General features: G+C 43.7%; 1 protein-coding gene across 4 annotated transcripts in view; it reads right to left on the reverse strand.

Moving 5' to 3' along the window:
• Nucleotides 1-21,853, reverse strand: part of arhgef6 (Rac/Cdc42 guanine nucleotide exchange factor (GEF) 6) — a 75,885-nt gene that overhangs the window by 27,222 nt on the left and 26,810 nt on the right. For all 4 annotated transcript variants that reach the window (XM_055643958.1, XM_055643957.1, XM_055643959.1 and 1 more), the window contains exons 4-9: nt 14,488-14,615; nt 13,121-13,322; nt 9,322-9,392; nt 5,348-5,442; nt 4,287-4,382; nt 3,282-3,404 (exon numbers count right to left, since the gene is read on the reverse strand). In XM_055643958.1, coding sequence (XP_055499933.1) covers nt 3,282-3,404; nt 4,287-4,382; nt 5,348-5,442; nt 9,322-9,392; nt 13,121-13,322; nt 14,488-14,615 — 715 coding nt within the window. The remainder of the gene's footprint in view (nt 1-3,281; nt 3,405-4,286; nt 4,383-5,347; nt 5,443-9,321; nt 9,393-13,120; nt 13,323-14,487; nt 14,616-21,853) is intronic.

The raw sequence follows: 21,853 nt of genomic DNA on the forward strand, positions 1-21,853 counted from the left end.
GAAGCAAATTCCACAGGGACTTTCAAACGAGAACTGGATAAATCCTGGAAGGGGATAAAGTTGGCAGAGGACTGAGAGAATTGGAGTGCGTTACTAGCCCAGCTCAGTATACACAATCTCCTTCTGTGGGTACCATTTTAGTAGTCCTGATGCAGGGTTTCGACCTGAAACACTGACCATTCCTCTTCACCCATAGATGCTGCTCGACCTGCTGCTCCTGCTTTGTTGCTATCATTTTAATACCACGGGATCAGAGTCTGAACTCACTCTATTTCAAAGATAAACACAAGGTGCTGGAGGTACTCAGCAGGTAAGTGATGTATCAGGTCAGGACCCTTCTTCAGACTGTTTCCTCACAGTCTGAGAAAATAGTTTCCTCACTCAATTTCAGTTCTCTACCCACTCCACCTATGAACACCTACCTGAACACTCTTAAATCTCTGATGAAAACAGAAATAAAATGTGTTTTATAACTATACTTCATAAAAGCAAGCCTACTAATAGCATGAGAAAGGAAGCTTGAGTTTGAAGGTGGCACAGTGCCCTCTGGTGTACTATCCACCCATAAACAACTGGAGATGTAGCTCTCTTCACTGCAGTGAATGTGTGCTGTAGCCAAAGATCACTTGCATTTTAACTACTTTTTGTCCACAGTTTATCTTTGCACATGGCTAAGTCAGTCAGTTAAAGTACTCTGACTGAAGTTTTACCATCACATTATCCAACTGCAGCAGGCTCTAATGAGATGTGGAAAGTTCGACAACAGTATGGAAAGAATATATTTGCCTCAAGAACAGGGTGCAGACTTGGCTAAAAGAATTCCAACTTTTACCATCTATGTGTAAATAGATATTTCAGGGTAATTGATTGACAAAGTAATGGGAATAAAATGTAACACTGCAATTATTATGAAATAACATTATTTCAATACTCGATCGTGGATTCATTAATTAAGCACAACACAAAAAGCTGCAGTAACTCAACGTGTCAGGTAGCATCTGTGAAGGGAATGGTTGGGCGACGTTTCATCAGTCTGAAGAAGAGTCCCAACCTAAAACGTCCCACCACAGATGCTGCCTGACCCGCTGAGTTCCTCCATCTCCAGTTTTGATTAAGATTCAAACATCTGCAATTCCCTGTGTCCGCCTTCTTTACTTGCATAATTTATGTAATGTTTCCAGACATCTAGTTCCTTTGAACATCAATATATCTCAACCTCTCGCCAGTTAAGAAAAACTTAGCACTCCAGTTTCATGCCCTGGAGTGGATCACCTCCCATGTTTCTGCACGAGTCCCACTGCTACATTCTCAGCCACTCACTCGGGATATATGACATTTAATCTCTTTGGCCAAATTGCTGATAAACTGTAACTAGCTGGAGACCGATACTGATTTCCGTGGCCCTCCACAACTCAGCCTTCCAAGCCAAGAAAGACCTAGTTACTCCAAAACTCTGCTTTCTGCCTTTAACCAATTCTCAACCCACATTACCTCCAATCTCATATGTTCCAATTCTGTTGCAAGCCTTGTGGAACAATGGAGATTGTGTGCTACAACGCTGAGAATATATTCTGCACACTATATCTTCCTTTTTGCTCGATCTATTGTACTTGAGTTTGACTTGATTGTATTTATGTATTGTATTATCTAATCTGTTTGGATATCTGTTTTGTATTTATATATTGTATTATTTAATCTGTTTGGAAATCAAAGCTTTTCACTGTAGCTCGAAACAATTATATTAATAAACCTAAATCTGCGAGGAACCTTATCAGAAGCCTTCTGAAAATCCAAACATAAATCACGTCACTGGCTTCAAATCATTTTCCTCATCTTTGGAGAACCTAAGAGATCTTTCGTTCATGTGTGTAAACACGAAGAGTGCTAAATAAGACCGAGATTTGTGTGGACATTGTCTCATGCCTTTTTGATGTGTGCCCCATTGCAGTGCACTAACTTGAGCAATATTGGCATCATGTTCAAGTCACTTTAAATGACCATCACAGTGATTTCTCCAGTCTGTATCGGCAGGTTGTGAGTTTAAGACCACTCTATGCAGCCTGCATTAGATCAGTGCTGTACTGTGGCGTTGCTGCTTTGTTGGAGTTGGTGTGCTTCAAATTTGTTCACAAAAGGCTTGTGATACAGGCTGAAATACTATTCCAAGAAGCATTCACAAATTCTCCCAGTGTGCTCACCCTCAAGCAACATCATCAGAATCTAACAATTGAACTGGCCTTTCGTGTGATACAGTAGCATGGTGGTTTAATGTACAGGGCTTGCATCCAGGATTACCAGTTTAAGTCCTGCCTCGGCAGCTGGTGAACTTTAAGTACTTATATACATTGTGGCATAAGGAACTATTATCACTAATGGTCACATGAAATTCCCAAATTGCAAGAATATCATGTTTAATGAATATCCTTCAGGAGGGACACGTTCTCCCTTTAGTGCCCGCCCTAGGTGTGATTCCAGACCCACCACAGCGGTTGACTCAATCTCCACCCCAGATAACAGTGGTAATCTGGGGTGGACAATAAATGCTGGCATTGCGGGCAATGTCTCTCCTGTGAACCAATTAACAGCACGACTGCTTCTTGTGGCGTTTTGCTGTGTGAAACTTGGCTGCAGTGCCCATCATGCAGTGCAGATGGTTGCGTTTCGGATGAACAATCTGGTCAGGACTTGCTCTGGCGCAGCCTGGTGATGCTAGAGATATTTCATATCACAACCTACAAACGTACTTATTCCAAATCCTTCCAATTCCATCTGATAATCTTGTCAGAATTGTTTTCTGATCAGACTATTTTCTTGTACAAATCTATTTCCCATTATTGAGCATGCGTGTCTCGATCTCGATAAAAAGGCTTTTCCACCTTAATAGTCAAATTATACTTTTAAATGAAGCAAACTCTGCTTGTTTTTTAATCTTGATTCAGTCACATCACTTCTCACTTGCAACCAGAATCATACACATGTATATAATCCCACTAACATACCTGATTAAAAACATTTAGAGATACAAACTCTACACCTCATTTTATCGGTATAATTCATTCATTAACATGGAAAGTTTAATGTAAACATTCTCCCTTCATAACTCCGAATCTGGTTAAATACAAATAAACCATCTAGTTTACAGAACGATTGCCAAACAGACACTGAGATTTTGTGGAGGAGAGGTTGGGGGTTACTCTATCTAACGTTACACATGACAATAAACTAAACTAGTGAGCAATGACATGGAGCTGGTGATGGGTCAGTGGGAATGTGCCTCTTACCTGTGCTCGGTGAGTACACTCACAGCTGTAGGGTGGTTGGCACAGTATGCGAGGTACAGCGACTTCATCTGAGGCAAGTGATTCAGGAAGCAGCAACCAACCTTCTGCTGAGCATCTGGCAACCTGAGATTCAAACCATTGACGTGTTAATCACCTGACAAAGGACGGCCAGCAGCAAATGTAAACTCCCAACATTACTTTCACTTGAGGCCAGAATCATAGACTGGTACTGTATATGATCTCACTAACACGCAGGATTACAAACATTTAAGGATATCAAAATTTTCAATAGGGGCAGCGCAGTGTTGCAGTAGTAGACCGCCAGACTACCCCGGTTTAATCCTGACCTCAGGCACTATCTGTGTGGAGTTTGTACATTCACCCTGTGAACACGTGGGTTTTCTCCAGGTGCACTGGTTTCCTGCCACATTGCTCCCATGTTGGTGGTGAGGGGCCTATTTCCATGCTGTAAGACCTTATGACTATGCTGCATAATTGTGGCTGAATTGACAGTGTAAAACGATCACTATTAGGTTGGGAGGGGAGTACTGAGGGAAAGAAGGCAAGATCAACTTGATCTCCTGCCCTATCCTCATCTCAATTAACAGCAGTAAAAATCGTAATCCTGCTCTCACTGCCCTGACGAGGACCTGTTCTACAGAAAGTTCCCCACCAGTAAACTTCTGAATTGTTTATGATTCTGCCATGATGCTCTTACTAACCCTCTAAAGAAGAATGTCACCTCCTGGAAGTGTTTTTGTGGCACAATCTCAACATCTCCCTACCCCCTGGACGGAAACGCAAAACACCCACCCCCCACCCAGCCGGTGATGATGATGACGGGTAGGTGGGCGGTCGGAAGGGTGGGTAGGTGGGTATGTGGTCGGACGTGTGTACACAGCCACAAAGAGATTGTAAACTTCAGCCAACATGAAAATTAATCTCTCCCAAAAATACAAGAGGAATCTGTCAGACTCAGTGCTCACGGATGGATTCTCAACTTACTTTGCACATTCTTCTAAAGTCTGGCAAAGGCTTTGCTGAAACAAGTAAATTTCTTCCATGTTTCCTTTCAGTGCAGTGATGTCCACAACAGATAGCCTGGAACCAAAGAGAGAACGTTTAGAATGGTAAAGTTAGGGCAGGAGTGGACACTCGAGCCATTGGCCTTTAGTACAAGAGGCATTCCAGATTGCTTTACACAATTATTGGCATTCATCCATATGTGGGGATATTTGTATGGATGGGATAGACAGTCAGAACCATTTCCCCAGGATTAAAGAGTGAAAGGGCAAAGGTTAAAGGAGATGTTTTTTTTTTTTGCACAGTGGTGAGTGCCATGAACGCACTGTGAGAGGCAGATATGATAGTGATGTTTAAAAGGCTTTTGGATAGGCACATGGATATGCAGACAATGGAGGGATATGGATTATGTGCTGGCAGATAAAAGTTGATCTTCACATCATGTCAGGCACGGACAGCCAAAGGGCCTGTTCTTGTGCTGTTCTATGTTCAATGTAGCCGTGAGCCTGATACAGCTGCTGCTCGACCTACGATGGGGTTACGTTCCAATAAACCCATTGTAAATCGAAAATATTGTAAGTCAAAAATGCATTTATTACAATTTGATCACGTGACCGGAAGTGAGGTGCCCAGCGTTGGCACCATCGTAAAGTCGAAATATCGTAAGTCGAAGCATCGTAAATTGGGGAACATCTGTAATTGATCTTGGGTTTAGCAATACGTTAAAAGAAGGCATCTGGGGGAAGACAGACTGAGCAGAGGCGAGGTTTGGGGTGGGAATACCAGAGCTGACGGCACAACCTCCAATGATGGACGTTTAAAGTTAGGGATTATAGTGAGGCCAGAATTGTAATAGTGATAGACCTGGGAAGGGAATATGGCTAAATAAATTAATAGGAAGAGGCTTCAGGCAAGTGCAAGAAGGGTAAGTGCTACAAGTGGTAAGACCACGCCGCTAGTACTTGGTGCCCGTGCAGGTGACCTTGGAGTGGTGTATAGTTGAGTGAAGGTGACCAGGACAGAGCAGGACCTGGTATACTAACTTGTCATTGGCCTGCAGCGATCGCAGGTAGGTGCTGAGCAGCACCTGCAGCTCCTTTGCATAATCGTGTTCATTGTCCAAAATATTCTGTATAACCTGAGGGGAAAAAAAGAGCATTTACCTGTTACTCTTGGTACAATCACAGCATGACGATCGGCACAGATTAATTGCTTTGAGCGGTTAGTGCTGTTCATGCAAGGATGTTTATCACTGTTTTAGTATCCTCCAAAAAGCTAGCAAGACAGATTACTTAATCTCTGCAGTGGCAAGCTGACTTCTCCTGACTGAGTTCCAACTCTGATTGGTTTGGCTGCCGTGAAGGTGAGCTTGCAGGAGTAAGGAAGAGTTCCACATGTCTAGCTGTGGAGCACAGCCACACACCTGCATGTGCAAAAGTGGAGGCAGCACAGTGGCACAGAGGTAGAATTGCTGCCTCACGGTGCGAGAGACCTGGGTTCAATCCTGACTACAGATGCTGCCTGTGTGGAGTTTGCACGTTCTCCATGTGACTGTGTGGGTTTTCTCTGGGTGCTCTGGCTTCCTCCCACACTCTAAAGGCATACAGATTTGCAGGGTAATTAGCTTTGGTAATTTGGTAATTCGGTCATTGTAAAATTATCCATAGTGTGTAGGATAGTGCTAGTGTAGAGGGTGGTAGATGGTCTGTATCGCTGGTCGGTGTGGACTCGGTGAGCCGAAAGGCCTGTTTCGGCGCTGTATCTCTGAACTAAACTAAACTAAATATCAGGTGTGGACAAAGACTTTATTTTAAAGATTGATGTTTTTGTGTGCAAGGCTTGGTGTGGTTCAGAGACTGTAAAAGTAACTCCAGAATGAAACACAGACACAGCATGTTTGATGTTCTGGCACTGGTGGAGTGATTGACACCTCTGCTGATCCAACTCTGTACCTGGGCTACTTTAAACTAAGATTTCAACTGCAATTTGTAATGTCTTAGAATAAAACATTTGCTGTGACTCACTGTCTACTAAATATCCGCAGGCAGAACAGTGTTTTCTCCAGTGGATAGAAACAGCTAAATCAGGAGCCACAACTACTACACTAGGAGGTTGGTGAAAGCGCTGTACCAATAACATTTGCTGGACAGAGCCTCACAGAATGGGCACGTGATATAATCTCTTTTGATGGTTAGCAGGGACACTGCTGTACTGATGGATGGAACTGGAGATTATCAAATCAATCTTGAATCAGAATTGAGATTTAAAAACTCGTCTGGCTTAAATGGTGTTGAAGCTATCAGACTGCTGTGATTCCTGGCATCCTTTTCTGTCTAGGTCACGTGGTGCTAACGTCAATGATGTTAACTCTTAAATGCCCTCTGGGTTCCACCATCAACAACTTTGCTGATGGACCGAGTGCTCCCTGGGCAGTAATTATCCAGGTTGCTCTTTGTAGACAGGACGTACAAGGCAATTTTCCACATTGTTGGGTATGCTGTAACTGTACTGGAACAAGCTGGCCAGACGCATGGCGAGAGCTGGAATACACATGATGGTATGCGGTCTCATCCGATTGCGTTTGCTGCATCTCATGGGAAATTCCAGTGACATTACGATGGCCACTTTGAATAGGAAAACAAGTGGTTAAAGAAACCTCATCAATGTCGGGGCATTCCATGGCACTATGTGATCACAGGAGGGCTTTTCAGCTGCAACAACTGTGGTAATGTGAAGACAAGGCAGCCGATGTGCACATACCAAGATTTCAGAGTTTGAAGAATGGTCCTGACTCAAAACATCGTCTGTCCATTCCCTCTACAGATGCTGCCTCACGCAGAGTTCCTCCAGCATCTTGCTTCTTCCACAAACAGATATGTGGTAAACAATCTTTCCTGGGGAAGCCAACCCAGGGCAAGATGGTGGCAATCACTTCCCTGTTCGTCATGAACGAGTATACGAGAATGTTGCCAGGACGCAAGGGCCTATACTATAGAGAGAGGTTGGGCAGGCTGAGGTGTGATCTTATAGACATGTATAACATCATGAGATTCATGGAATAGATAGGGTGAATGCACAGTCTTTTACCCAGTGTAGAGGAATCAAGAACTGGAGGACACGGGTTTATGGTAAGAGGGGAAAGATTTAATAGGAACCCGAGGGGCAATCTTTTCACTCAAAGGTTGGTGGGGTTATAGAATGAGGAACGAGGAGTTGTGCCGATGGGTCTGTTTCCATGACTCTGTAACAGTACTGTAGATCACTTACATTTATTTTATAAAACAGACCTGCCTTTGACTTAATTTGCATTCATTTTGCATATCCATACCACAATACATTGGGGCGTAGGCAGCTGACAGAACTTGTCTTCACGATATTTAGTTAAATGAATATTAGGTGAAAGCTGAAGACTACGTTACGCCAACTCGTGTGTTGATTGGCCAGAGGACAGAAGATAAAGAATGCATTTCCTGAACAATTTTCAATACCCCTCCAGTGACACCGACATCACTCCCATCGAAGAATATCTGGTCTCCTAGTTCCATGAAGAGTACATTGATTTCCTATGGGTGCTCGCATGGTTAGTGAGCTCTCTCATTACCAGGCAGAGGGTCCTGGGATGAAGCCCCATGGCAGAGACATGATTCTGAGTGAGTGCTGTACTGTCAGATGCCATCATTCAGATGCAGATATGGTTCTGCCAGATCATCCACGTGGCCTAGAAGATTCCATGGTTTGACTGAATGATAAATAAATTAGATATACCATTATTTATCTCTGAAATATCTGTCAAAAATAAATAATCAATTATTTCAGTGAGCACACTTTGTAAGCTGCACAGCATTCTGGAACACCCAAGGGTGTAAAAGGCACAGCAGAAACGTAAGGCTGCTATGAAAAGGGACTGCTGCCCACTTGCCCTATGTGTCCAACAGCAGAGCAGCGGCTAAAATGTATGTCAGTTCTGGAGAAAGCAAGGCTGAGGTAGGAGCTCCACTTCAAACATATGATGTCAGATGTTCAGACTGCTCCTGTCGAGAAAGCTATGTCAAGAACATGCAGCTTAAAGGCAAGGCAGAGCTCTCACAACTTTTTTCCCCCACTGTTGCCAGCCGGGCAACCTAGGCAGCTTTTTAGGTTGCCAAATGACAGCTTAGATGGTCATTTAAGACGGCTTGCATGACGCGTGTGATAATGTGCTCGGACGAAGTGCGTAGTTACCAGCCGGAATTATGAGCAATGACGCATTGCTCTGGAGGACATTTACCACTCCAGATGCCGCAGCAGCAGGACCTGTAATATCGTGAAAGACATTACACATCCTTGTCACCACCTTTTCACACTGCTGCCCTCAGGAAAAAGGTACAGGTCGCTAAAGTCACGCACTGCCAGACTCAAGAACAGCAATGGCGGTCAGATCTTCCATAATGCAAAGGGAGGGAGAAAGTGCCCGGCGCCGACCAGTTGCCGTGGCAGTGTGCATGTGCAGGGCGGCCGATGATGTGCTGGCCGTGGCAGTGCGCATGTGCAAGGCGGCCGGCCATGCAGGCAGATGAGGTGTGGCCAGAGACCCAGTTGCCCAGACACGGATGGTGGGCAGAGACGGAGAGTGACAGAGAGAGAGAGAGATAGAGTTGAACAATAGGTGTCCTGGGTGCTTTCCAAGCCGGGCAATATGACACGGCTTTTAGGTTGCCCGGCGGGACTTTAGGTGGCCATTGGCACCCCGGCAACTGTTAATTGCGAGTCCTGCAAGGGGAGGGGAGAGAGAGGGTTTTGATGCAGAATGTGAGTGTGGGACGAGATTCACATTGTGTGAGGCCAAGGTCTGTGCAGACAGCTGAAGAGCAGATTGTAATTTATAAAAAGAGAAAATTATACCAGTTAGAAATGGTCTGTTTTGTCCCAATTTAAAAAAGAGATATTTTGTAAACAGATTACAAGCTAAACTATATGCAGTATTTCATTAAACAGAATTACAGCGATTGAAATAGAGCCAAGCCAGGAAGGCACTTACCAAACTGTAATAATTCTTTGTAACAGAAGGTGTCTCATGTCCTTTCAGGGACTTGGGGGAAAGTGGCTTATCTGCAAGTGAATAATATGTTTGCTAAGTTATTAAATCAGACCACATCTGAAGCACGATGAGCAATTGTGGACAACAGATACTAGTTTACAAACAAAGACTGAGTGCTGGAGCAAATCAGTGGGTCAGGCAGTACCTCTGGAGAACATGGATGAGTGATGTTTTGGATAGGGACCCTTCTTTAGACTGATTTGAGGGGGAGGAAAGCTGTAAGAGAGGGGGGTGGGGGTGTTAGGACAAAGCCTGGCAGGTTGATAAAGGTGAGTGTGGGGGGGGGGGGGGGGGGGGTTGATAGGCAGATGGTTTGACAAAGGCCAGAGATGAAAAGACAGGTATATGCCAAAAGGATTGAAGAATTGTGAATTTTTAAGCTAGAGGAAGGATTGTAAGTGGAAGGGGAGAAATAAGTACGTCCAGGAGAGGCAGAGAGGACAGGAGCAGGTGAGAAAGAAGGGGAGGGGGGGAAGAGTTGCATGTAGTTACCTAAAATTGATTCAATGCTCATACCATCGGGTTGTAAGCTGTCCAATAGGAAGTGCTGTTCCTCCAGTTTGCCTGTGGCCTCACTCTGGCAGTGAAGGAGGCCGAGGACAAAAAGGTCAGCGTGGGAATGGGAAGAGAGTTAAAATGGTTCGTAACCGGGAGATCCAGCAAGCTTTGTCCGACAAAATTATCACTGAGTCTACGCTTGGTCTTGCTGATGTACAGGAGGCCACATCGGGAAAACTGGATGCAGTGGATAAGGTTATAGGAGGTATATATGAATCTGTCTCACCTGCTGGGGTCCCGTTAGAGGTGAGGGAGAAGATATTGGGACAGGTGTAACATCTCCTGCGGTTGCAGGGGAAAGTACCTGGGGCGGGGGTGGTTTGCTTGGGAAGGTATGAGTGAACCTAGGAGTTGCAGTCTCTGCAGAAGAAAGGGATGGAGATGAGAAGATGTGACTGGTGGTGGGATTGTGTTGGAGGTGACGGAAATGTTGGAGGATGATGTGTTGGATGTGGAGGCTGGTGGGTTGAAAGGTGAGGACTCTTATCCTTATGCCCCTGTCCCACTTTGGAAACCTGAACGGAAACCTCTGGAGACTTTACGCCCCACCCAAGGTTTCCGTGCGGTTCCCGGAGGTTGCAGGTGGTTGCAGGTAGTGGAAGCAGGTAGGGAGACTGACAAAAACCTCCGGGAACCGCACGGAAACCTTGGGTGGGGCGCAAAGTCTCCAGAGGTTTCCGTTCAGGTTTCCTAAGTGGGATAGGGGCTTTAGAATGTCGAGGGGAGGGGGAACGAGCAAAGAACTACAGGACACAGATGAGACACGGATGAGGGATATATCTATGACAGGAAGGGGTAAACCACATTTACTAAAGGACTAAAGAATTGAGAGTAGGGGATAGCTTCTTAGAAAGAACAAGATGGTAGGATGTGCAGTCCAGATAACTGTGGGAGTTGGTAGGCTTGTCGTAAAAGCCAGTCAATAGTCTTGTCCCGTGATGGGGAAATCAAAAAAAGAGAGAAAGGTGTCTGAAGAAAGGTCCTGACCGTAAACAGATGCTGTCTGACTCGCTGAGTTCATCCAGCATTTTGTGCCTTTTTTGTAAGTGATACAGTCCAATGCAAAACTGGACTGGGGTTAAAACTAAATAAAGAAAATGATGAAAGATGGGTGGAGAGATGGAGCAATCGAGACATCCAGCATGGAATGAAGCCCTTTAGCCACCATGTCCACACCACCCCAGGCTTGTATTCTGACAGGATGCATCTCAACCTGGTACCCCATTAATTCATTTGTCCCAAACGACCAACATTTACTTTTGCTACTGTCTGTCCTTCTAATGATTTTTGTCCCTTCCTCTCACTTACCACTTTTTTTGTAAAGTTATCGTGCAATTATTTCCAAAGTTCTCCTCACTTTTAGGTCTGCCATTACTGTTGACTACTCTCCTTTCTTTTCGATCACATACCATCCTTAATTACTTTGGTTAGCCACATATGGATGGTAATTTTCACAAGACTTATCTTCGTTACAGTATTGTTCGGAATGACGACTTCTTGGAAATATCTAACACATTTCTTTCATATTATCTTTAATCCCAATCTGCTTCACCCAATTTATACTCTGCGAGTTTTGTACCCTTTCCCCAACTCACTTCCCCAGCTATCTAGTATAATTGGAAATTTTAATGCAATTCACTTGGCCACAATCTCTGAGGTCTATGAGAGTCATTACTATATGTTGTGAATATCTGAGGCATGGTACGTTGCTGTGAAGATATTACAGGAGGATCGCTTACAGAGTTGACACCTGAGAGTTAGTGTAATTCAGTAGGTTTTTCAACTTAGTAGTCTCCTTTGGAAATCAATGCCGCCCATCTCCTCACTCACTGTCTCTTCTCTGTATCTGAGTGTCAAGCTTCTGCTGTCAGACGCAGTTGGCAGTACAATGCGGCTCCAAAAAGCAACATGGTTTCAGTAAAAACATATGCTCTAATTCCTGGGTATTGATCCGATGTAAAATGCACGATTAAGCATTTGAGACCTGGTTGAGGAGGATGCTTCAAATCCAGCAGGCTATTTATCATTCAGTTTTGTTTTGTAGCCTTGGCACTGTGGTGGGCTGAGCCACCTGATGGGCAGCACCAGCACGGAATGCCAGGCTTACTATTTACTCTGACCATGAAATATAGTGGCTGGTGGGTGAAGTACTGACACAGACAGGCGGCTTCTGAGAACAGGGGACAGGGGACATAAACATATAGATGAAGATCAGGAGGCAACTCAAACCCACTAACATTTAATAAAATCATGGCCTCACTGCCTTAACCTCAATTCTGTATCCCCATTTACACATGGCAACGTTCCTGCCCCCACCCGACCCATGCTTATCAAGTACCTCTCTCTCTCTCTGCGTCTACAGGTAGTTCTGCAGTAACGACAGCTTTATATTTGAGCTGTGCCTGCTGTAGCCACAGACAACCTCCCTCGCTATCCACACAGCACCAATTATCATGTCAATTTATTAATCATATTTCCTACATTCACATCCAAGTGGTTAACGTACATCAAAACCATCTCCATCTACAAAATGTAATGCAATCAATCATCCAGGTTTCACAGCAACATATCCCAAACCAGCAACTGTTACCTTGAAGAAGGACGAGGACAGTCGGAGCAAGGGAACACCACTGCAGTCGTGTATCTCCACAAGTTGCGCATTATCCCGACTTTGAAATATATTGCTGTCTCCTTCATTGAAAGTCAAAATCCTGGTGTGCCCTCCCTGACAGCACTGCTGGTGCACCTTCACCAGAAGGATTGCAGTAGTTCAAGGCGATAGCTCACCACTACCCTTTTGGGCAATAACATGGGCATTAAATGCCGGCTTCACTAGTGATGACCCACATGGCATAAATTAGTAATAGTCATGGTGAATTGTACCGATAAGGAGCTTAAGAGAATTAAAAAGGAGTTTTCAGAGAGTTGGCTGTTAAGAGCTAGTTGGCTGTTAAGAGCTATCAATATTTTCAGGAACAAGTTTACTGTCAATTATCTACTTTGTGTGCAGCCACCCAGATAGTTGACAAAACAAATTATGTCTATTTTATTTGATGAAGAAAATTGGGAAAAAAACATAATGTGCAAAATAATGAAAACTTTCACACCTCACTTAGATGGGCAGAGTGATTTAGCAACTTAACACCGACTACACTGGCCAGAGGCCAGGCAGGGCACTCACCACTGGCTTTTATCTCCCGAACATAGTTGCTGGGGAACCATCCTGACCTTCCTTTGAACGAGCCTTCCCACCATCCTCCATCTTCAACTCGAGTGACATAAAGAATGTCGCCTTTCGAGAACGAGAGCTCGTCCTCGTTGTTCTGCTTGAAGTTGAACTTGGCTTTCACCACCATCTGATGGCTCCCATTCTCAGTCATCTCCTGAAACAAACACAACAGTCACTCACTTATCAGACAGACTCTGGAACAGGCCATTCAGCCCCTTGTACCTGTTCTGCTACACAATGAAACCAGTGCTGATTTAGTTGAGTTTAGAGATACAGCATGGAAACAGGCCCATCGAGTCCACGACAACCATCAATCACCCATTCAAACTAGTTTTATGTCTTCCTGTTTTCGCATCCTCTCCCTACAGCTCAGGGACAATTTTTACATAGGCAAATTAGCTGGCAAACCTGCACGTCTTTGGGACACGGGAGGAAACGGGAGAACCCGGAGAATACCCAAGAGGTCACAGGGGGAACGTGCAACCCCTGACAGACAGCATCCAAGGCCAGGATCAAATCCTGGTCTCTGCACCACTGTGTCACCCATTTATCCCTCTTAACCCCTGCATTTTATTATACCTTAAGTTAAAATAATCTATACAGGTAGATCAATAGCTTAAATAGCTTAATAAAAGGAAAATATTACCTGGGGTTCAAAAGTATTGATGGCAATTTTTAAGTTGTGGAATTAATGACAACCCAAGTTTAATATGAACCACACAATCATATTGCACAAGAGACCAATCAGTCGTTTACACATGTGCTGGATCAATGTAAGTCCTGCCGTACTTGCAAGCTATTGAGATAACATTGTATGGGGATAAATGTGCATTAACTATATGAACATTAAGGGTTGTTTTTGGTCTAAATTTGGCAGAGTCAGGGGAAATTTCTTCCAGTTAAGAAATAATTATTGCCTGCATGACTGTGGGAGATTGTTTGCATAAAACATTTAGGGGGTTCCACAGGGGACTGAGGTGCATCATTTTTGAAGAATTCTAAAAATGTGACCTTAACAACACTCAATCACCAAGATGCATCAGGGGATTCAGCAGAGTGTTCTTTAAACAGCAAGGAAGACATGGATGATGGCTCTCAGAGGCAAACAAGCGTTTGAAAGGAAATGTGGACAGGAGTATGAAAGTGATGTGTATGGGGATGAAGCACGTGGTACATCAACAACAGCCAGGCTGATGCAGTGTGCTCCAGGCTCATGCACATATATTAGTAAAACAATTACTACGCCAAAAACAAAAGAGTAAGATATATTCACTGTAACCCAGCTTCCTTTCCACCCACCTTCACAGGAGATACATTACCAAGTGCTTTGACTGCCTCCGCAGACTCCTGGCTGCTTTAGTGGCTGGGGCTTGAGAGCTGCTCGAGGAATTAGCAGAGCTACTGTGATTGTGTGAAAATGAGGAGCATGTCCTTCCACTGCCTCGCTCTAAATGAAAACAAACAAACACACACATCTGAACATGGCTGCCGATCACTTCTCTCAACAAAAGACAGTAAGCAGATTTTACATTCATTCTTTCATACTTTCATAGCTGCAGCTTGGCTCGGAAATAAAAAGGGAACTTGCGTTCTTCCTTTCTGTAGCAATGTTAATCTGCAATTATTCTAAACTCAAAACATGCACCAGATTTTATTTAAATCTGCTTTGCAGAATGGGGACATTCTGGCAAGCCTGCATTTCTGTTCCCTGAGGTGTGATGGTGGTGAATATCTGCATTGTGGCATCATGGGATCCTGGTTACATTTTCAAGCACTCTGATATGAGCTGAGCTGAGGAATTGAGGTTTATAAAGAAATGGCAATCTCACGCACCACTTATGTTAATCTCTTCTTTTCTACTCTTTTCTTCCTTATTCCTGTTTTGCTATTAAATTAAAAAAATAAGTTGTATATGAAATGTAATATGTCAATAAGTATTAGGTACTGAGGTATCTTACTTCTCTAACAAAAATAAATTTAAATAAATAAATAAATAAATAAATGGATAAATGGCACGGAAGAGGCCAGCATGAACTAGCCATGATCATATTGAACATTGGGGTAGGCTTGGGGGGCCGGGTAGCCTGCCCCTACTTTGAGTTCTTGCAAAGGAATACCAGAGACGATGGGTTAAATAGGCTCCTTCAGAATTACAGAATGAAACGAAGCAGGAGGAAGCTGCAACCACTGACTCATGATCTACCAGTTTTTTTGTTTTGGGGGGAAGTGGTGAGATTTAAATGGAGAGGAAATAATGGAATAAACTCTCTGAACCTCATCACAGATATCAAACTTTAATGTTCCTATTTAGTAGGTATGTTACAAAACTTACTTTCAGCAGCGCTGCAGTTCTGTCACTGGACGTGTGCGCGACTTTGGCGCCTTTGAAATTCCGTTTTCTCCTGCCGGTCCGAGATATATTTTCTCGGGCTACTACCTGATGCTGAAAAACCGTTCCGACTGCCGTTCTCGTAATTTTTTTTTAAACCGTGGGACAATTTAAGCGCTGGAGTAAAGTAAAAATCTACTTCTAACGCCATCAATGGGACGGTTCTCACGTAGGGGACAAAACATAAGGTAAGTTGTTTATTTTACATATAAATTTGCATCTTAGGATTACTTTAATCAAAATTTCATCGGCGAAAATGTGATTAAAGCCCCATACGAACTGGCAGTGTTTTTCCTGCCGATATGGGGTTTAAATTCACCGCAACCGCAACGCTCCAAATGATCGCGTTCCACAAAATCTCACTCACAAGATGATTTAAATGGCCATTAATTTACGGGAATTAAACAATAAATTCCTTCCATTTGGCCTATAAATTCATGACAATGAGATTTAAAAATCATGTTATATTGTGAATTCTTGTGTGAATGTTATTTGGACACTTAGGCTATTTAAAAATGTTAACCTTTTCTTAAGAAATGGATAGATGTTTAGATCTAGTAATAACTAGCTAATTATATGCTTTAATTTCAGGTCATCCAAGCACGATTGGTTCATATTTGTTTCAGAATGCTTCAATCTATAATAACTGAAAATGTCATTCAGTACGCTTAATTTTTAAGAAAGTTATGGGCTTTTGACTGTCCTCGATCACAGCTTTTGAGTTAAGTCAATGGAAAAGCAATAGGGAACAAGATGCTAATTTCAGAGTATGAAAATGGCCATAACCTTTTTAATACAAAGATATGAAAGTGAATAAGGTGTCAAATTAAACTTATTTTTATGCTTTATCTGTTGGGATAAATTGCAGATTTGATTTTTTAAATCTCAAAAAATTGTAACATTGCTATATGTAACATAGTTATCAACAAATTCTGGTTTCAGGGAAGTTCTAGCCAATGTCATGAATTCCTTTGAGTGACATACACTGGCAATTTTCTACCAATAAATGCGCATGATTCCACAGTTGGACTTTGTCGGCAGGGCATCCCAATCAGCTGCATTCGGGAGTGCCCACCGCCCTGCACAGTGCTGCTTTGTCCTGACCCTTCTCTTCCAACTTTCTCCCCCATCCCTCCACCATAATCAGTATGAAGAAGGGTCCCGACCTTAATCGATGTTCTGCAGAGATGTTGCCTCACCCGCTGAGTTAGGCAACATCTCCAATCCTTATGCCTTTTATTAACTAAAGGAGATAATTGGTCAGCAGCACACGATCGATTGTTCAAAAACTGTATTTAATTTCCCGGCATCGCAAAAGTACTTGATTGGTTTTTGAGTTGGATGGCCTGAGTTACCGAATGTGCAATGCTTGCTTGTGGCTTTTCCACATGGTGACTGTGAGCTGCGACAATTGGTGGAAATTAAACCTGCTGGCCACACAGATAGAGTAAAGCACAAAAAATGCAGATGCCGGTAATGTGAAAGAGAAAACAGGAAATGCTAGAAATTCTCAGAAGCTCACACAGCAAATGATCAAAGGTCAGCGGCCTGAAGTGCTGCCTGTTTTGCTCTGTATATGACCTACACAATTACCGAATTTGTAAACAAGGTGCTTTAAAAACCTGCACGGGTTTGGCAGAAAGTTTTATTCTGGCTAACTTCTTGCACCTTCCTGCTGACTAGCCAACCTCAAGTAAACAAACCTCCTCTGCAGTGAAGAGATTGTGTACTTTTTTCATCTGTGTGTGCAGTTCGACCAATGACTTTGCAACCCATGATGCCATTACAGGAACAGCGAATACAGTTCACACTGCCTACCAAGCCCTCGATGGTCCAGTGACAATGTTGACCAAGGAAAGTTGGCACACATTTCCCTTTCATTTTTGAAACGTCTGTGTGTGGCTGGAGTGCGATGGCCCAACTCCTCTGGCTGCTTTACATATATAGAAAGGAACTGCAGATGCTGGCTTACATCGAAGTTAGACACAAAATGCTGGAGTAACGCAGCGGGTCTCGACCTGAAAGGTCACCTATTCCTTTTCTCCAGAGATGTTGCCAAGAAGGGTTTTGACCCGAAACATCATCTGCTCTTTTTCTTCAGAGACGTTGCCTGATCCGCTGAGTTACTCAGCATTTTGAGTCTATCTTCAGACTGCTTTACATCATGGCTTTACACAACCGACGGCCTAAATTGGCCACAAACAAGCTAAAGCGATTGGAATACTACATTTGCTGGAAATGTGAATTAACGACAAAGAATTTAAGAAATATTCAGCAAGCCAGGAAATGGTCGTGATGAGAGAAATTTGTTTCAGGCCCATGATCATTCATCAGTCAACTATTAGCGGGAGGCAATTGACAAGATTGGGTCTGGGGCAGGTTTTTCGCCACAGTGGTCAACATCAGATTGTGACCATTGGCATCAGATTCACAATTGCTATGCTGGAGCACTCATCCCCCAACAATCGCACATTTTGGTGATTCTTTGGACACACCAGTAGCTGTAGAGCACAGTTTCCAGAGCTTTGACAAAACTTACTCCAGCATACCCAGTTATTCTCTCAAAGGAAGAAATGATGTCAGGGTCGATAATTATGAACTTCCTGCTTTCTGACTAAAAGAGGAACCAAAGGACAGGAACAGCCACCAAACTCTAGACTTAAATTGCCATTACACAAGATATTGTTATTTCTGCTTTGTCACAAAAGAAAAATCAAACGGCAGATCTATTAACAGTGTTGTTAACAGCCGGCGTGAATAGTGAAACACACGGGGGGGGGGGGGGGGGCCTTTACTTAAAAAACTTTTCCCCACATCTCTCACGGCCATTGGCCTATAAAATAAAATATTAATTTCACCTCCAGAAAAGTCCATTAGGCCTACTGTGATTACAAAGGCCACCAAGAGAACTATCTATTTCACCTCCAGCCCTTGGCCTCTATCCCAGCGAAGCTCAACTAGATACTTCTCAAATGCAAGGGGATTTCTTCCCATCAGGCAGTAAGTTCCAGATCCTCATTGCTCTTTGAGTAACAATATTCGCCACAAAACCCCACCTATATTTCTACCAATCACTTTAAATCTCTGCTGCTCAGTTATTGTTTGCTATGGAAACAGGAATCGGCTCTTCACGTTCACCTTGATTTCAACTTGATTTACCAGTCACTCATTCTCCTTTCTCCGAAGAAAACTTTCTGGGCATCAATTTCCCTCCAAAACTAAAACTAGCCAAGGTACACAAAAAAATGCTGGAGAAACTCAGCGGGTGCAGCAGCATCTATGGAGCGTAGGAAATAGGCAACGTTTCGGGCCGAAACCCTTCTTCAGACTGGAGAAGGGTTCAAAACTAGCCAACCCTGGCAACCATACAATCCATCATCTGCGATCTAGGCTGACAATGCAAGGGACCACTCCCTCAAGGGTCTACACATCAAGAGGACACAAAGTGCTGGAGTAACTCAGCAGGTCAGGCAGTTCCTGAGCTACTCCAGCACTTTGTGTCCTTTTGTGTAAACCGGCATCTACATTTCCTTGTTTCTACATCAGGTGCTTGACTAATCTGTCCTTCAGTTTTGTGCGCATGCCTTATGCTCGGGAAGCTTAACATACATCAACTTTACTACTACCATATGTGAATAGTGAAAGGCATGGATAGAGTTGATGTGGAGAGGATGTTTCACACTAGGTCATAGTCTCAGAATTAAAGAATGTTTCTTTACGAAGCAGATGAGGAGGGATTTCTTTAGTCGGGGTGGTGAATCTACAGAACTATTTGCCACGAAAGGCTGTGGTGACCGTCAGTGGATATTTTTAAGGCATAGATTCTTGATTAGTACGGGTTAGGGTTTTGGGGGTGAAGGCAGGAGAAGGGGTTAGGAGGGGGTGATAGATCAGCCATGATTGAATGGCGGAGTTAACTTGATAGGCTGAATGGCCTAATTCTCCTATCACTTATGACCTTATTCCCTATGGCATTAAAACTGAACATGGCATCAAGCTATATTGGACCATGGAAGAACACGTGACCAAAGGCAGAACGGTGTGAAGAAGAAATTTAAAGCAGAGTGAAAAAGAGATCGACATGAAGGTTCCTTCCTTCACATCTCCCACTGTGGGATATTTTTTTCCCACAACCGCACTGATGCAGCCATTGAAGGGAATCGAACATATGATTGAATGGGGTCAAATACACTGACCTATGTAAAACAAAGCGGTTAGGCCTAATTAAACTTCTCGGAGCCTCCTTGAGGGGCTGAATCATCTCCTTCCATGTTGTCAGACTGAATGTGCTGAGGTCAATGGGATGAAACCAAACACACATTGATCCTTTAGCCTTTGACCAAATCTGGAGGTACCATACCACAAGGAGGAAATTAGGAATACTGTGGACATCTGCATCAATCAAAGGCTGCAAAGTCATCTCACCATGCAGAGGTGTAATAATGTGTACTTATAAAATGTACAATATAGTAAAACATCCCAATGCACTCAACTCAGTGCAACAAAAATGGATGAGAGTAAATTGACAATACTGCAGCTGACCAAAGTTTGGATTTTAACCTGGAATAAGGTTTAATTCAGACATTTTTTAAGGAAGAGATAAATGTAGAGAGATGGAGAGGTTTAGAGTGGTGTGGAGAGAGATGGAGTTTGGAGAGGTTTATGCAGGGAATTATAGCTAAGACCTGTAGCAGCTGAAGGCACTGCCACCTGTGCTGGAAAGATGAAAATGGTAAGTAAGTCAGTAGAAATACTTGAATCTGTGAGACTCGGAGAGAAGACTGAGAGTTGCCATTTTCTGCAGTCATCCATAGCATGTAGAATAGCCATTTCACTGTATCTTTGCACGTGACATTAAAGAGACTTTGGGAGAGAGGCGGGGTGCTGCAGGGATGAGAATTTTACAGTCAAGTAATAGAGTAGCCGGTGCAAGACAACAGGCAGAGGGGAGATTGTGTGGGAGAGCAAAGCTGACACAAAGACCAGAGCTTGTGCTTCCCTTTTTAGGTAGAAACAACCAAGGGGAAATTCACCCACCACTTTTGAATACCTGCCAGAACAAAGCATCTTACAGCATTACATAACCATGCCCATCTGCTCTCCTATTCTTCACGTCTTAAAATAAAACCTGAGCCCTTGTCAGATGCTGAGGTCATACATTCTGAAGCAGGATTAGAGAAACAAGCACAGAATGTCAACTGGTGCTCTAAATACCCCTGCCACCTGACCCTTCCACAGCTTCATCTCAGAGCTAGCACCTGCAGCTAAAGATGAGATTAACCATGTGTCGCTGCACGGTTGACAAGTAACTTTTGAAAATCATTCTTGAAGCACATTTTAAATGTTGCAAAATGATCTTGCAACATCTCAGTTAAATTGAGCAACTTTGTGGCATCTCCTGAACCACTCGTTTGCTATTTCCCATCTCCCCAAGGCACAGAAACCTGGGTGGTTGAACCATGGCATGGTTCAAGTCTTATGCCAGAGACTCAATAACGTCAACCATTAACTTCTAATACAATTACCACAGAATCAGAAGGGCAGTACTGATGGAGCACTACAAAGTGGAGGGACAGGAGTGAGCAAATGCCACATTGACAGAGGTCAGTGCAGAGGGGTGCCACACCATTAGAGGACAATGCTGAGGGAGCTCCATGATAAAGCTTCCTACTTAAAAACAGACAACACACAATGGGTTAGAATCAGAATCAGATTTTATTCGCCAAGTATGTGTTGCAACATACGAGGAATTTCACTGGCCAGGTCAGTCATACAATTAAAAACAAATAAACTGAAAAACACAATTTAACATGAACATCCACCACAGTGACTCCTACACATTCCTTCCATGATGGAAGGCGAAATAAAGTTCAAGTCTCTTCCGTTTGTTTTTTCTCGATCGAGGGCCTCGAGCCCTCCGTTGACGGGACGATCTTGACTCCCGTAGCCGGCGGCGTTCGGGCCCCTCCGCGTCGATGCGTTCAGCTCCAGCATCGGGGGTTGTCAGCTCCCCCGCGATGGGGCTGGTCGAGCCTTCCACGGCGTTGGAGCTCCTGACTAGCCTCTCCCGAGACCGCGAGCCCTTGATGGTAAGTCCGCAGGCCGCGGTGGGAGCGATCCCAGGCAAGGGATCAGCTCCGATGTTAAGTCCATGCCCCGTTGGGCTCACAACAGTCTGAGGAGCCTTCCAACTCTATCGATGGTAGGCCGCAGAGCCCGGAGAATGGGATCCGAAAAATTGATCACATCTCCGGGAAGGTAAGAACTTGAAAAAAAGTTTCCCCCGATTCCCTTCC

Source organism: Leucoraja erinacea, chromosome 12 (genome assembly GCF_028641065.1).
Source record: "Leucoraja erinacea ecotype New England chromosome 12, Leri_hhj_1, whole genome shotgun sequence".
Taxonomy (NCBI): domain Eukaryota; kingdom Metazoa; phylum Chordata; class Chondrichthyes; order Rajiformes; family Rajidae; genus Leucoraja; species Leucoraja erinaceus.